This window comes from Vespa velutina, chromosome 9 (genome assembly GCF_912470025.1).
Source record: "Vespa velutina chromosome 9, iVesVel2.1, whole genome shotgun sequence".
In the NCBI taxonomy this organism is placed as follows: domain Eukaryota; kingdom Metazoa; phylum Arthropoda; class Insecta; order Hymenoptera; family Vespidae; genus Vespa; species Vespa velutina.
The window spans coordinates 4,439,257-4,457,797 of NC_062196.1; the positions used below are offsets into that span (position 1 = coordinate 4,439,257).

Genomic DNA, 18,541 nt, shown 5'->3' on the forward strand with positions numbered 1-18,541 from the left:
AAAAATACGGAACGAAGAAAAGAATAATCGATCTTTTCGTATTTCGAATATCTGAAAAACAATTTTTCTTACACAATGAAACCTATATATTTCTTTCGTTCCCCCCCCCCCTCCCCTCCCCACATCTTTACAAACGACAAAATGAAAAATTGATATAATGAGAAATCGTCTACGAATCTCTATTATCGATTGACAACGTTCTAAGTACTTACGTACGTAATATATACGCATGTACATATATAAAAGAACGTATTGTTGATTGTTAAACTCGACTTTATTCTTGAGTTTATTTTATAAAAAAATTTCTAAGTATTCCGATTTATACAATCGTCCTTTACAATGTAAAGTATCGTTATGCGTTTTGTGTATGAACGCTGACGCATCATATGTCATTCATTCTTCGATTTCATTTATTTACTAACTCAACCGATCATTATACGAGATAACTGAATGAATAATAAAATTTATTGTTATCTGATAAAATCGAAAATTCATTGAATTTACATATTTCTATGCGTATGATATAATACAATGGATATGTACTCACGTTTATTGATATTTTATATCTTATATAATATAGATATGTACTTGTATTATTTGTCATTTTATTGTTTATATTTTATGTTTTTCTTTTATAGAGCATCAATGAAAATATAACGTGTTATCGATAATTAAATGAATTATAATTATAATTCATATAATTATAAGAAATGAATTTACGATATTGTTGTATTTATCATTATAAATATATCAGAAAATGTTATTGCTATATCCATAAATGCATCGTATATATTGCATAAATACATTTTATCCTTGTTACACCCAAATTTGATATAAACTTCATGTATCACCATAGATATTGATATTAATCTAACACACGAATATAATCCTATGGGAGGGTGTGGGTAGAAGAGGGGTGGTAGTCACAAAACGTTATATTATTCAAGAAATGATTCACCTCAATGGAATAGAATCCGTTCTAAATGATTTATCAAGGGTCATCTCTGATGGTTTAATTAAAACTTTGTAACCCAATTTTTCTTTTCTTTTCTTTCTTTTTTTTTTTTTTTTTTTTTATGTACAACAAAAAATTTATATAACGTGAAATTCTTATATTTAGGTCGGTCGATAATTAACGTTGAGGTTTTCTGCGAAATTTTCAGTATTTTTTTTTTTTTTTTTTTTTATATTGAAATATTATACCACTGTATCATACTGAATATAATCTTATTCGCATAAATTAATATTGGATTTTTCCAATCAATTTTCAATATTTTTATTAAGATTCTATACTATTGTATTTTTTTTTTTTCTTGTTTATCGAGTTTCGAGTCGCGTAAAAAAACTTTTCGATATATTTTATTAAAATATTATACCGTTGCATTAAATTAGAATGTTAAACCATTATTATTGACCAATAGTAATAGTTAATAGTCAACATTTTCAAAAATTAAAAGATACTGAATACGAGTTTTATTTATTTAGAAGATCTGAGGTACTAAAAAAAATTCCAACCCCATTACTTATCGACCAATTCAAATAAAATACTAAGATAACTTTTACTACTACAAATATATTATATAATATCTTTCTAATAATGAATTGAATAAATTTGTTCGTAAGAAGAGAAAAAGGAAAGAAAAAAAAAAAAAAGAAAAAAAAGAAAGGAAAAAAGAAAATATAATAAAACAAATTAACTGTATGTCAATGTGTAATATCGTAAAATTATACAAGAAATAGTTACGAAAACTCTATCTATTTGTTTTATTTCGTTTAATTGGAATTTTCTTTGTCAGATAATATCAAATAAAATAAATATTCCTTTCGTTCTATTATTTATTAAAACTGATAAAAAACACTTTAATATCGAGTTAACACGGAAGAAGAGCTTGAGAAATTTGTAATGTTATACGTAGTAGAGATCAGAAGAAATTGCTTCGTATATGGATGCTGAGTTTACCCTTGACCTGATCTCTCTCTCTCTCTCTCTCTCTCTCTCTCTCTACGTATCTCTATCTCTATCTCTGTCTCTGTCTCTGCAGTTCTTCTTTTCTCACTTACCCTTAGAGTGCGAATGTAAGACCTTACCACGTAGAGTCACGGTAAAACGTAGTAAAATGGAGAGTCTCTAGAGAAACGAGATCTGCATGCAGACTCTTTCATCGGAAATTGACCGTGAAGGAAGCTTACACCTAACATTATCCCTTCGGCACTTTATATTATAATGTTACCAACAGCGCTTTCATTTTGTATAGATCCGTTTCAATTTAAATTTCGACATAAAGATTGAGTATACGTAGAATGTAATTATATGTAATTAAATTTTTTCAATAATAAAGAGAAAAGGAAAAAAAAAAGAAAAAAAAAAGAAGGAAAAATAAAAGTTAGAATACCTTTTGATATTCAATCAATCATTAATTGATAAAGTTATGTTTCCTATTCTTTTTCTTTTTTTCTTTATTTTCTTTCATTTGCAACAAAATCATTTCACTTTTTATATTTATCGACACATTTACACGATTAATTTCTATGGTCAAAGATCGAGTACGTATGACGTAATTATGATCGATTAAATTTTTAATTTAAAAAAATGGAAAAAAAAAGAAAAGAAAAAAAAATGGAGAAACACGAAGAAGTAGTAAATCAAAGATTCGTAGATCTTTCGAGATTCAGTTAATCGAGATTTTTTTAAAGATATGCTCGATCTTTCACTCTCTCTCTTTTCTTTTTCTTTTTTTTTCTTTCTTTCTTTTTTTTTCTTTTTAATTTCCAGCAAAACTTTCACTTTTCATCGAAAACGTTTTAATTTATTAACAGTTAAAGTTCCGATAAATAGAACGTAACTATGGTTAACCACTCTCTTTAAATGGTGACCACCGAAAAGTAAATCAAAGTTTTAGATATCTCTTGAGGCAGGTAATCGTCATTTGGTAAAGCAACTTTAGGTTTCTCTATTCTCGTCTCTCTTGGGACTGTGGTAAATGCTTAGAATGTGTTTCTATTCGAGAGCAAAACTAAAGATGTTTGAGAGTGTGTGCAGGTACATACATACATATATATATATATATATATATATATATATATATATGTGTGTATGTATGTAAGCGGGCTTACCACTAGCCACGAAAGAAAGCTTTTTAAAATGGCAAGTGGATCGAGAAGATGGCCGCAATTCCGAAAGAAATCCCTCTTTCGCAATTACCTCGCAATTTTCATCTAAGTATACAGCCGACTTCCTAAATCCTTGACCTCCATATCGCGCCTCGCTCATTTAAGTACGCTTATTTGCTTTACGAGCTTTGAAATATTTATTATATGTGTCCTATCGTAATGGTATATATGGAAGAAAAAAGAAAAGAAATTGTAATTCATGTGAATTTGTATCAAATTGTTAAAAGTTTCTTCATAGGTTTCTTTTTTTTTCTTTTTTTTTTTTTCTTAAATAATATATTATAAAAATTGTTTGAATTAAGTATTACATGTACATAAATTTTTTAAGATATGTATGAATTAGGTTTTAATCATTTCGATATATATATATATATATATATATATATATATATATATATATGTAAAAAATAGATAAATAATTTAATTTTTTTTATTTCATGCTTAATGATCTTACAAGTCGAAATGAAATATTATAAATTATTAAATAAAATATAAGATTGATTTATATACATATATAAATGATGTAAGAGTAAAAAGTTTAATTAAAATAAAATGATAGTTATACGAGAATCAATTAAATATTTAAAAATTAATAAATAAATAAATTATAATTAATAATATAAGAAGCTCGTAATAATGAGAATATAATTGTTCAATAATGAACAAAAGTAAATACGATATTTTATAATATAATAATTACTATTTACGTAATTGTGCATGGCTTGTAAATTAATTCATAAACAAATTATAAATAAAAGATTTATCGTAATAGAATTCAATCGGATAAATACAATACGTTTTAACATTAAAATTTCAATTTTAATTATTTATGATTAACATAACACTATAATATTAATTCAGAAATACAAGTTCAATTATATTCCAACAAATCGTTAAGATAATTATAATTCAATCAAATAGTTTAGAATAATAACAGAATGTACATATGTATGTACACACACACACACACACACACATATATATATATATATATAGTATATATAATATTTTCCATACGAATGATAATAAAAAATGCGACAGATAGATATAGAGATAGAAAGATGGATGGAGTCAAGAAAAAAGAAAAGTGGGTTGAGTATTCACGTTATCTGTACCTATTCGAAGCAGCGCGTGGCACGTATGTACTCGAGCAGGTGAGTATTGATCGTCGTGGGTGTAGAGGGATGGACGAGTGAACGGACCAAAAGGTTCAAATGGGTGAATCGGTAGGATGTAACAAAAGTATATAAAACGAAAATATCCAACTGGCTTTCTCGTTTTCTCAAGTCGTTTCATTGTCAATCGTGGAAGGAAAAGAACATGTGTTTGTTTTAAAAAAGAAGAAGAAGAAGGAGAAGAAGAAGAAGAAGAAAAGAAAGACGAGGAGAAAGAGGAACAAGAAGAAGAAGAAGAAGAAGAAAAAGAAGAAGAAGAAAGAAACGAGAAGAAAGAGGAACAAGAAGAAGAAGAAGAAGAAAAAGAAAAAGAAGAAGAAGAAGAAGCAAAAAGAAAAACACAGAGAATAAGATAACGAGTAGAGTATGGAACGAGAATATGACGTGAAACGAAACAAAATGAAACAAAAAAAGAAATCCAAATACATCGACATAATACAGTAATAAAAGATGAAGTTAAAAGGGTAATGGCTGTTCTCTTAAGAAAATCTGGGTCGCCTAGTGACCCTCAACCAGTGGTGGCTGGAGCAACAGGCGGACCACGTTCGTGCTCGTCAAAATGATTAACGAGTTGAATGTTAAATCGCACGGGGTTTTACCAAAGCTTCGTGGCGCTCCATTGTCAGTCAGTTTCGTTAGCAGAATTTTAACTTACTTATGCTCGATAATTTTTATTCGAGCGAGAGAAACAGATAGATGGATATATAGATAGATAAATAGATAGATAGATAGATAGAGAGAGAGAGAGAGAGAGAAAGGAAAAAAATAAAGAAAAAGATAGAAAGATAGAAAAATAATATCAATGATCGAGAGAGAGAGAGAGAGAGAGAGAGCAGTGAGAATGGAAAACGATCGTTTAAATGGTTACTTGATTAGACCGATTGAATCGTTCGAAGTTTTGTTGACTTCGTTCATTGCGTCATTTAAATCGTGCTATTTTTTTCTCCTCCTATATTTTTTTCCTCTCTCTCTCTCTCTCTCTCTCTCTCTCTCTCTCTCTTTCTCTTTTTTTTTTTTCATTAAAAACCACAGCGAGAACGAAAGAGGGAGAGAAAGAGAGAGAGAGAGAGAGAGAGAGAGAGAGAGAGAGAAAGAGAGACGATGTCGGTGCGATAAAAAACACAGACCAACAAGAGGTATTTGCACTCGAGTATATTTTTCGATAAGCGAAAGCCAATTCTCTCTTCCTCTCTCTCTCTCTCTCTCTTTCTCTCAGAGAGATCTCAACTATTCTCGTTCTCTCGACATTCGATACTTTTTGAAAAAGTATATTTTACAATCTTTCTTTCTCTCTCTTTCTTCATTTATTACAAATTAATTTTGATTACCATCTTCTACGAGTGTTTTGGTAATGCGTACATACATATCTACTCGGACGAATATAAGTATCGATTTTCTAACGTGCAGTAAAGCAGGAGAGTAATGAAGTAGAGTAGGAGAGGTGAGGGTGGAGAAGAGGGGAGTGAGAGAAAAGAGGAGAAAGAGAGAGAGAGAGAGAGAGAGAGAGAGAGAGAGAGAGCGAGAAAAAGAGAACTAAATTCATCGTCACGGTTCAGTGACGATGAATTTTCCAATCAAGTAAATATATATGCGAAATGAAATGAAAAGATAAAAAAAAAAGAAAAAAAAAAAAAAAAAAAAAGTAGAAAGAAAGAAAGAATAAAAATAAATGAGAGAAAAAAGACGAAGAAGAATAAAAAATCATTGGATCTGACGATCCTGTCTTTAGGTTTATTATTTTTTTTACTTTATGTTGCCTTTCCTTTGATTTTTCCAACGGAGAACCGTTACGATACGAGTATTATTATTTTTTATTTTTTTTATTTTTTTTATTTTTTTTTTTTTTTTTTTTTTACAAATTTTTTCTCTTTTTGTTTTTTTTTTTTGATAGAAAATACGAACTCAAAGTTCGTTCGTTTGAAGTTAATCAGTTGCCTGTTGCACCCTCTCTCCCTCTCTCTCTCTCCCTTTCCCCCCCCCCCCCCCCTCTCTCTCTCTCTCTCTCTTGCACTCACATCAGTTTCTCTCGAATTGTAGCAACAGGCAATCGTCATACGGTCTCGGTCGTTATCCCAAGTGTACTGTCGCGTTGGCACTTCCATCATATCGTACCACTGCTATCTCCGAATGACCATTTGCTTATCGTCTCGTATGCCAAGCATGACAGGTTGTATATACGTGGCTACGATCGATCGAGAAACTGAAATCCGAGCATCGTTTTGTTCGCTCGATTAAAATAAGCCCAAGGTCGTATCGCCGCACGTAATCGAATAAAATCGATGATAAATTAGCATTATGAAGTCTACCATTTCAAGTCAATGATGATTCATCATATTTAATTTTTTTTTTTTTTTTCCCTTTTTTTTCTTTGTTTCTGTTTTACGAAAGAACATTACTCATAAGATCGTTTAATCATCGATCATTATTACACGTAGATCAATTTAATTTGATCGATACATTTGATGATTAATTATTTATTATAATATTTAAGTTAAGGTCTAATTGTTAAACGGTGATAATTATTTATAATATCAATCGATTATTGTTGAGAACGTTTATTACGTTAAATATATTTTACTTAAATATATTTACTTTTTATATATATATATATATATAAAAAAAGAAAAAAAAAGACTTACTAATAAAGAGATTTGTGTGATTATTTATAGTGATTAATTAATTATTAATCAGTAATTATTATTACTAATATATACTTTTCATATTCAATAATTTTTATTTGACAATTGGACAATTTATGAATAATATATTTTCACTGATAACATAGATAAAGGGATTTATGTAAAAAATCATTACAATTGACAAATATACAAATTACAATTGTTTGTTTCAATAATATAAAATATATTAATAATAATAATAATTGTCACGTTAATAAATTCTGTTAATAAATAGTATCTATTAACTCTCTCTCTCTCTCTCTCTCTCTCTCTCTCTCTCTTTCTCTTTTCAAGTATATAAATACTTAATTACTTTGATATTCTTCTAATTAATTTTGTTATCACTTTTCATATATGTTCTCTTAATAAACGAAGCATCATTCTCATTTAATAACATATAATTTAAACTTAACCATTACGTTATCAAAGTCAATTGCAAATGTCGTAGTTAAAAATTTTTAATTAATTGAAAGACATTGATATAGAATCGAAATTAAAATAAGACAATCAGTGCCAATAATCAAGTTGAGATATACAGAGCAACAGGCTAATCTTTTTTTCGTATCTTTTTTATCCACAATCCAAATTCTTTTTCATAGATCATCGAGTATCTTGGCTAGGAACCGCAAGATAACCTCCCTTATATGTCGATAAATTAAAGCTGAGGCAGAGAGAAAAGTAGAAAAAAGAAAAATATAATGGAACGATATTGATCGATCCACTTGAAAAATGTAACACTTTTCGCGTTACTAATGGACGTATAATCGAAAAATGAGAATGATTGTTCGTAAAAAATTAAAAGGGATGGAAAGAAAAGAAAAGAAAAGAAAAGAGAAAAAGAAAATTCAGAATTAATCTTTAACAATTCGATAGGACTTTTATTTTTCTGTTTTTATTTTTTTTTTTTCTTTCTTTCTTTCTTTCTTTCTTTCTTTCTTTTGACAAGCCTACGCATTTAATATTATAAATAGACCACACCTCTTGGGTAGTTTATTATTCAAAAAAAAAAAAAAAAAAAAAAAAAAAAAAAAAAAATTGAAAGAAAACAAAAAATAGGTCTAACTTATGACGTTAACTCATAACATTATGGTCTAACTCATAACATATTCTATAGCGTATCTATAAATAAAGGCGTAGAACTTCAACTTATACATAATACATTTGATGGTATATACCAATTGCAGTCACACTTTAGGAGTGTATTTATTTAAACCTTCAAAGTTATTTAGAGAAAACGAGTTTATAAGGAAAAAAAAAAAAAAAAAAAAAAAAAAACCATAACAAAATAAAGAAAATTATCTGCTGTGTAAAAGAAGTCGAAATTTTAAATAAAATAAAAAAAAAAAAAAGAAAATAAATTTTAAATAAATTAACGTCATAAAATTATCGTGAAAAATTATTAGTCAAATAATTTCTCAAAAATATTGCATGAAAGACTTTTTTGCATTTAAGAAATAAAATATTTCTATATAATGCATATAATTACGAAATTAATGTCATATTTATAAAGAAAATATTGAAATATCGAATGTATATACATGTAAAGTCAATCATTATACATTCAATATATAAAATCAGTGTTGTGAAGTTTTTTTAAGTGTATTATTAAAATAACATTGACTTAAGATAAAATTACACTAATGTCTGATTGCTTTTAAGGTATACGAATCTATTACACAATGTAAACAGGCATAATAAAAATATTAACGCGAATCGATAAAATCGGTCTCAAATTCGTGAAAGAAAAAAAGAAAAAAAGAAAAAGATACCGAAACAAAAATTCACTTAGGGTAAAATTTCAATAATGATTGCTTTTAAGGTTGAAAAATTTCTATGCAATATACCTAAATATATATATATATATATATATATATATATATATATATATATATATATATACATAGCTATCATTTCCATATAGATTATGATATCCCCTTCTCATTCATTGTATAATTGATTTTGGATTATTCGAATGAAGAATCGTACGATTTAGTTCTCAATTGGATTCTGAATTGTCCTTGAAATATCCCATGAAATGTAGTTAGCAATTGCTATGAGCAATGTAACAACGAAAATGGTAGTAAATATCTCTCGAGAACATGGATTATTTATTGAGTTATGAAGGATCAGCTGATAAAGGGAAGAGACAGGGGAGGACATGCGTGTACGGACTCTGACCTCGATCGATCGCTCGCAAACATGTCGTGTTCGCGATCGCCGCCCGTCCACGATTACTATTACGTGCTTCTGTCACAGTTCGAGTCGTCGTTGACGTTTATACAACTTTTCGAGGTCAATTCTTCTAATGCTCGTAATTTTCTACCTATGTATGTGTGTATGTATGCGTGTGTGTCTCTCTGTGTGTGTGTATATATATATGTACGTATGTACGTATACGTGGGGGTTGACCTTCCTTTCTACTAACTTAACCATTACTTTATTAATCATCGTCCATCGTACGAAAAACTTTTATTATAGCAATTTCTTATCGACCATGTTGAAATATGTTGCGAAAAGAGAAAAGAAAAAAAAAACAAAACAAAAAAAATTAAATATTACGTCGTTGTAATGTTTAAGATTATATTGTCCAAATTCAATTGAAACTTTTTATTCAATTTTTTGTAATCGTTAAAAAAATACATGGATATCGGCAATTATTTGATAATGATCATTTTGTCCTTTTTTTCTTTTTTCTTTTTCTTTTCTTTTTTTGTTCTTCTTTTTCTTTTAACTATCCGTCGTATTGAATTTAATTTGTACGATTTTGTATCAAACGATAAATACAACATAAAATATATTAACTTTAGAAAGATCAAGGATACTTCTTGACGAGTGATATATCTGCCTCTGTTAAAATATTTAATAACATTTGTTTAATTCTTTTGTTATAACAAATAGGAATAAAATACTTCTCGTCAGAGAAAAAACTTTATTGTTTAACTCTTAATTGTCATTAATTATGTTAATCGATTACTTCTCAAATATTAACTTTTGACAAAAATTTATTATAATCAAATAAAGAATATGACATAAAATATTTTATACTTGCAAATATTTGACGAATGAAGTGTCTTCAAACGAAAAAAAAGAAAAAAAAAGATCAAATAAAAATATAAACTCAAAACTTTCATAATACGCGAAAAAGAAAAAGAAGAGAAATAATTTCCTCGTCTTTTTAAATTTTGCTCGAAAAAATTCTTTCGAAGAAATTACAATTTCAAGAAAATAGAAACGATAGTTACGTGAAGTATCATCATTGATTATGATCATAATATAAATTAGAGAGATTTTATCGATGATATATATATTAGCGATATCAATGTTCCCTGACAAGATTGGATTTTAAAGAACGTAAGAAAAATAAACGATTCTCAATGGACTATGTATCATTATCTTAAAGGGATCAAAATGTTATTCATTTTTAATTCTTAGAATTCTCGACGGACATGAAAAATATATCTGAACGTTTATACGTTAATTCATAAATTCCTTTTTTTTAAATACATTTGAAAATACGTACGTACGTTCGAGGAAAAATATATATTAATTTGTTGCAAAATAAATAAATTCGATTGCAAGGATAAACACAAAGTGAATACTATGTAAATAAATATATTTATGTTACGACCCAGTAGTATAGTACGGTATAGTATAGTACAATATAGTATGATATATATATATATATATCGTTACGAGAGTTTCATCAAAGCTCGTTTTAACGAGAATATGAAGTATTATTGTCTCTTACAAAATAGAATATCGCTAAATCGACTGACCAATCAAAACTATATTCAATGTTTGTTTCTCATCCTTGGGGATAGAACAAGAATTGTTTCAGTGTTGAAGTTTTACTGTTTACTATTCATTGATACATATTTGTAGGTATTGTACGTACATATATATATATATATAAATAAAATGTAATTTTTAATAAAAAACGACGATTAAGTTATTGCTTTATACATTTAAATATTTATGTATATTTATAACGACATATTTTAAATTAAAAAAATCATTTAAAATATTTCATTCGTTATATTCTATGTATATTCATTTTCACAATATCAATAGATTCGTAAAATTGCATTGGTAAAATTGCATTTAACAAAAAAAAAAAAAAAAAGTAAAGAAAGAGAGAGAGAGAGAGAAATAGAAAAATAATGCAGTAGATTGATAAATGAAATCAAATTAAAAACAAATTTCAAGGACTTCGCTATGATAAGATATCGATCACACTTGCACATCATTTTCTCGTGTACTTTGCCTTCTCTCTCTCTCTCTCTCTCTCTCTCTCTCTCTCTCTCTCTCTCTCTTTCTTTTTAATTTTCTTTTCCTTGTTTTTTTTTTATATCATTTCTTTTTTTTTTTTCTTTTTAATAAGCATCGAGCATGTCAATTTCTTTTGCTTGACTTACGAGAAAACTGATTTCATGTGACTTTACGAAGCAAATAAATTTTGCAATTCATTTATTATTTTTTTTCATGAAATTTCAATTTTCCGCTTTGGTATATAAGAATGTAACATAAATGAAATCATTCATAAAAAATATGTTCTTATTCGAATTTAAATCGTTATTTTATGTTTTTTTCCCTTCGTATATATATTTCTCTTCCCCTCTCTATCTTCCTCTCCCTTTCTCCCTCCCTATTTCCTTCTCTTTCTCTCTACTTTTCTTCGAAATATACAATAATATAAAATAGTTTTCTGGAAATTTGCCTACCAGAGAAAGGGAACATGAATGGCAGTGATTTCTTCCACGACGGCAATTTTCTTTCGGTAGAACAAATATAGTATTTCAAAAATCTCTGGACGTAAGAAAATGTGAATCTGAAGTGACCATCTGCATAATACGACACTGTCATATAACATTTCCAAGTTCGAATTTCTTTTTACATTTTTTCTTTCTTTTTTTTCTTTTTCATTTTTCTTATAACGGAGACGTTACGTTCATAAATTTTATTTATCGATATTTGCGAGATCGTAATCATAAATTTTAGAAAAAAAGAAAGAAAGAAAGAAAAAGAAAAAAAGATCGTGAAAAAAATAATAACGTCAAAAACTTCTCTCTCTCTCTCTCTCTCTCTTTCTCGTTTAAATATCAATACGAACTTTTTCAACGAATTGATAAATTTCGTCGTCATGTAAATTGATCGAAAGAAAGAAAGAAAGAAAGAAAAGGAAAAATAAATAAATAAAGAAAAAGATAAATAAGATGAAACATTGTGTAGTAAAGATATTAAAGATATACAAATTGAATTAGCATATGTAAAATTGATTGTGAAAAAAAAAAAAAAAAAAAAAAAAAAAAAAAAAAAAAAAAAAACAGAAAAACTTGTTATAGTAATTTAACCATCGTAAATATTCATGGTATTTACCGAGCAAATGACATTAAACCGAGAAGAATAAGAATAAGACAGAAGAGTCCTTCAATGACGTAACTGCCATCTCCTTTTGCGAGGATCTTTTTTTTCCGCACGAATAAATTCGAAGGAAATCAGTCTTCGGAAATGGTCTTGGTGAATGGCATGTAGCAACGTGTCCGAGATCCGGATTGATATGGATTTTCGTAATCCTATCGGTGCCAGCCGATACGGAAGACTTCGTTAAAAATTGGCAGAGGTTTGTACCAATAAGAAATATCTTTTATAAGTCTCCCAAATACGTTTCTATATTCAGTTTTTTTTTTCATCAATACTAATATAAATTCGACCATTCATATTTATTTCATTCACTGACATCTCGATTAAACTGTTATATCGTAGTTTGATTCTATTTTTGTTTTTAAGATAAAAATTCTTTTATCGCAAAATTATTTCTTTCTCTGTTTTTTTTTTCTTTTTTTTTTCTTTTTTTTCTTTTCCCCCCAATAAATTTTGTTGAATCATACTCATGCGGTTTTTTTTTTTTTCATAAGTAATATATAATATTAAATTGCGAAAAAAAAAAGAAAGTTTTGGAATTAACGAATGCGAGCAAACAAATGAAAAGTAAAATGGGTTAAAGTTAATTTTTTTATAAAAAAAAATATTAATTTTTCAATAATGTTATTTCTTACTTTTTTTCTCTTTCTTTTTTTTTGTTCATTCTTTATTAATATTCATTTAACTAATTATCAAAATTAATTAGAATGTTTTTATTTTAATAGGAGAGCTGTCGAATCTCTCTCTCTCTCTCTCTCTCTCTCTTTTTCTCTCTTTCTCTCTCGTAAAATATTTTCTTATTCTTGAATATAAATAATATTTAATAAATATATGAAACGAGATGACCAGAAAGAAAAAAAAACAACATAAAAAATTTTATTTTGACGTGGGAAAATAATTTTAACAAAATCCATAATCGTCAATGATAATCAATTGTGTTTGGTTATTTTCTCGATTGAAGCTAATCTATTCTAAATCGTTTAACATTTATTTACGATCGAGAAAAAGGTATAAACGCGAGTTTAAATGTCCAATTAAACATATTACACATCCCTAATTAAAATATTTTCACGTAAAAATGTTATATGAGTTCTAATATAAGTATAATATATATAAGTAGTATATAAGACGTATAAATATATTCAACGTATGCATGTATAACTGAATATATGTTAAACTAATCGTCTACTTAATCTCTAACGTAAAAGATACAAAGTTAGAAGCTCAGTCAGTAGTTCATTGTACTGTTAACAAGTTGAGGTGGAGGTTGTTATAATTACGAAAATGAAATGGGAATGCTCATCTAGAATAACTTTTCGTTTAAACATCTGCGAGATGTAATGTCGTTTTAATTACCCTTGAGAATATTATTCGGTCATGATGTTTCGTTTCCTCGACCCTTTAATCTCATCTTCCCTCCCCTCGTTTACGTCCTTCCTCTCTTATCTCCCTTTCTCCTTTATTTTTATTACTTCTATTCTCATAAATTTATCGCTAATTATACATTGATAATACCGACGGATTCAAATATTCTTCCTTAAGTAAACTCTTTGATTTACATCTTTTGATTTTTCAATGGTCTTTGAATCAATCGTTTTGAAATAATAAGGATTCATCGTAATCATATAGGATTCTATGAGATTGGACAAAAAAAACAAAAACTTGATTTAATATTATTCATAAGGAAACTACAAAATTGGGAAAGTGAAACTTAATCTACTTTTTTCATTTTCTATTTTTTTTTTTTTTTTTTTTTCTTATATACTTTCGCGTGTATTCCGTATAATTTTTCATTTAATTGTTTAAATAATCTAACTCTTTGTTTGACGTTTAAATTACAATTATTTCATTCGAAATTATATACTTACAGTAAAGAGAAGCAATTATGTTTTGTTTATGTGCGCGCGCGCGTATGTGTGTGTGTGTGTGTGTAGTAATGTGATTTGTAAAGAACGTACTCCGTTGAAAATTATATAACTTTGAATTGGAAGAGAACAAATTATATATATATATATATATACGTGTTAACGATAGGAGTGTCGAAATAGAAATGAAACTTTGACCTTTCACTTTGCTATAAACAAGAACGTTTACTAATATTTACAATCCGTTTTATAAAATACGTGACCTAGACAGTCATATAGACACGTGTATATTTACACTCTTTCATATTTACTCATCAAGTTCTAACGCAATTAATTTCAGATATACGAACTAATGATTAATTTGATGTTTAAAGAAAAAGGATTAAGTAATATTTATAAAAAAAATACAGGGTATTTATGAATCGTTCTGTTATGATATGTTAATGAATGAATGAAAATGTTTCAAGTTTATTTTGTTTCGTTTTTATTATCAAAATGTTTTATTGTAGATACTGATATATATATATATATATATATATATATATATATATATATATATATGTATGCGCGAGTTGTAAGTTGTATAATATAAAAATTATTTGAATCAAATATAAACCTTCGTATATGAAAGAGTTAATTAATTCCAGGTCGGAAACAAAAAAAAAAAAAAGAAAAAAGAAATAATACTGTAAAGATTTATAAAATGTATCTGTACCTATATGATTTTTGAAAATTAAATAACGTTCAAATTATATTCAACAAAACAATTGATATTTCAAAAATATGAACGAAACAAATAATTTTAATAATTTTTTTCTATCATTAATTTATTTAAACATGACATGTTTTAAAGAATTAAATGACTTTCGATTTATATTTATGGGATTTAATTGCTTCTCAAAATGAAACGTAAGATTGACATATAAACGGACAATAAATAAATTCCTTCGGATAAATAAATTATTTTTCTCTTTGATATTAATATATTTTTTTCTTTTCTTTTCTTTTCTTTTCTTTTCATTTCTTTTCTTTTTTTTTTTTTCTTTTCTATCATCGTAATATACCATATTTTTATACGTAACGTCAAAGGAAAATTTTTATATCTTTTTTTTGCCTGATAATTCTGTTTCTCTGCAAACAACTTCCTTTAATTAAAATTATTTATAAATTTCTGCATGCGAATTCAAAGCTTTATAAAAAGGGGGAAAAAAAAAAGAAAAAAAACATAACGAAAATACGTTTCCATATTTTTACTCAGTTTTTTTTTATCTTTATCAATTTTCAGCCTGAATCTATATATCATATCCTTTAAATCAAAAAAAAAAAAAAATATATATATATATATATATATATATCTATGCTACCAATGCGTACTATAACTCATCTTCTTGTCGTACGTAACATGTCAACGCGTATCATCGATATCATAGCAGTAACAAAAATCATATTTTTATATTTCCTTCTGTCACGATAACCTCTTTTCTTTTACTTTTTCAAATCATCTTGAAATAAAATTATATATTTATCATAAAATCCTTACTTCGAATTCGAAGGATTTAATAAACGAAAAGACATAAATAAATCAAACGCGCTTCCATATTTTTCATCCCTATTATTCATATCCTATCGTACTTCTAAACTCAATAATATATAATACATCTTTAAATCAATATTTCCGACGCATACTGCAACTCATTTTTCTGACGTAAATAATCTATCAATCGTGATGTCATTGACTTGTGTCAAAGATTTATATTAAATGCACAGGACACGTTAAAAACACGTGTCCATTATCTCTCTCTCTCTCTCTCTCTCTCTCTCTCTCTCTCTCTCTCTCTCTAATTTTTATTCTGAGGATAATAAATCAAAATAAGCTGAATGTTAAGAACAAATGCGAAGTGAGAAGAATCGTATTATAAGGACGACACGAGATTATGAACATGATTAAAGTAGAAAAAAAAAGAGAGAGAGAGAGAGAGAGAGAGAGAGAGAGAAAAGAAAAAGGAGGAAAAAAGAAAAGAAATTATCGAAGCCATAGAACATCGATACAGAGTAGGACGACGGGTTTAACATTGATCAAAAGAACGGCCAGAACTCGTGCTGGAAATCCTGATGAAGCAGGAACACTCTAACCATTTAACTTTCCTTCGACACGAACTCTTACGAAGTGAAGCACGTCGATAGCCTATCAAAGAAAACCACAGAGAAAGTTATCCATGGGAGTGCCGAAGGTAGATATATATATATACACCTTTTTTACCATCCCCTCTACCCTTTACTCCTCTCCATCTTTAACCACCCTTCTCTCATATCTTATCATTTTCCTTTTTTTCTCTTCCCCTCGAATTACTTACTCCTACTATACGATGAAAAATCTTTCTTTTCTACCGATCCAATCGAATTTTATTTTTTTTCTTCCTTTCTTTTTCTTTTCTTTCTTTCTTTCTTTTTTTTTTTTTTGTTATCTTTCTTTTTCTTTTCCCCTTCTCTCCCTTTTGTAGAAATTTATGCGATAAGAATAAGAGATGCGAGTGGGATGTCTTCGTAATTGATCATCTCTCATTTGTTTTGTATAATAAGCTTTCAAAGTTGTCGAAAAAAAGATACGAAAGAGCGAACATTACAAACTTTTGACATTTATCAAGGATATTGAACGATAAAAAAGTTCTATTTAAATCTAACTAATGACATGATAAGTTTACGTGACACCAAATGATAATGATAAGTATATCCTGTATTATCGTCGTCGTTGAAACAATAATGTATATCATATAGAAATAGATTATTATTTTTAATAATATAATATATAATAACAATAATAATAATAATTAATTATTATGATTATTATTATTATTATTATTATTATTATTATTTGTAAAAATTCTTTGTTCGATTGTAAAACTTAATAAAAATTTTTTGATATAAACGGAATGCTATTAACAGAACAACAAATTTTAAAGGAGTTTCAATAATGTCTATGGATTACGTTTGTGGCTTAGGTCAAATCATGATACCTCTTAACACACTCGAACGGAACTATTTCGATTCTAATGAACAATCGAATCCGATAAGGTCTCCTAACACCGATATACGTCGCTCAAATGTGTCAGAGATAGATGTTAATCGATTCTCGTCCATGTTGTTAGGAAGATAAATTGTCCTACGTAACGAATAATTTTAATATCGTTTAGATTAATCATTTCGTATGAAAATAATCAATATTAGTAATATGTACGACGTTATCATCCAATGCTAATGATGTTTTCTAACTATAATAAAGAAAATGGATTTTCTTTTGGTATTGCTTACCTATCCATATAATTTTACATAAATGACGAATGACGACTACGATGGATACGACCTTGGAGTGATTGTTAATATAACGAATGGTAATATTCAACAACCGCATTATCACTCCCCGATATGAACTTATAGGAGTCTTGTTAACAAAGATAAATGGATAATATATTACACACACACATATATATATATATATATATATATATATATATATATAAGACAGACTTTACTATATGGTATGTGAATAATCCAAAATGTGATCGCTCGAGCAACTAATTGCAATTCTAGAGACCTTACTAAACGTCTCTCTCTCTCTCTCTCTCTCTCTCTCTCTCTCTTATTCTCTTCAAGCTTTGCTACATTTGAGAAATATAGACTATAGTGATGTAATAAACGACCATTGGCTAAGAAGGAAGTCGAGAGAAGGGAAGAGGTTAAAGTAGAAGTAGTAGTAGTAGTAATAATAGTAGTAGTAGTAGTAGTAATAGTAATAGTAGTAGTAGTAATAGTAGTAGTAGTAGTAGTAGTAGTAGTAATAGTAGTAGTAGTAGTAGTAAGTACCTATTTTAACGTAACCTAAGTCGACTTACTATAGTACATTATTATCTACTAATTCTATACGTCAGACGTTCTAATACGTTTCTTTAAAATATAATATCCTTTTATATTAGGTATGTTCTAACTTAGCACTTAACGTATATTAAGTATCAATGTCATTTGATCTATGAACTGGGGAAATAACTTATCCTTACTTTTTTCCTAAACAAAATTCACTTTTATTCACTTTTAAATTAAAAGAAAAGGAATAAGAAGTGTAATGTTGAATAAATACGTTCTCAAGAAAGAAATAAAGAAAGAAAAAAAGATAGGAAGATAGAAAGATTCAAGAAAAGAGAGAGAGAGAGAGAGAGAGAGAAAGAACTGCTTCGTT

General features: G+C 27.6%; 2 protein-coding genes across 3 annotated transcripts in view; one reads left to right on the forward strand and one right to left on the reverse strand.

Annotated features, from left to right (window-relative positions):
- The window catches only part of LOC124951722 (outer dynein arm-docking complex subunit 4-like), a 21,447-nt gene extending 16,538 nt beyond the window's left edge, over nucleotides 1–4,909 (forward strand). Inside the window, exon 4 of the mRNA XM_047500528.1 lies at nucleotides 4,788–4,909. Coding sequence (XP_047356484.1) covers nucleotides 4,788–4,909 — 122 coding nt within the window. The remainder of the gene's footprint in view (nucleotides 1–4,787) is intronic.
- The window catches only part of LOC124951745, a 94,754-nt gene that overhangs the window by 25,821 nt on the left and 50,392 nt on the right, over nucleotides 1–18,541 (reverse strand). The gene's annotated exons all lie outside the window — the stretch shown is intronic.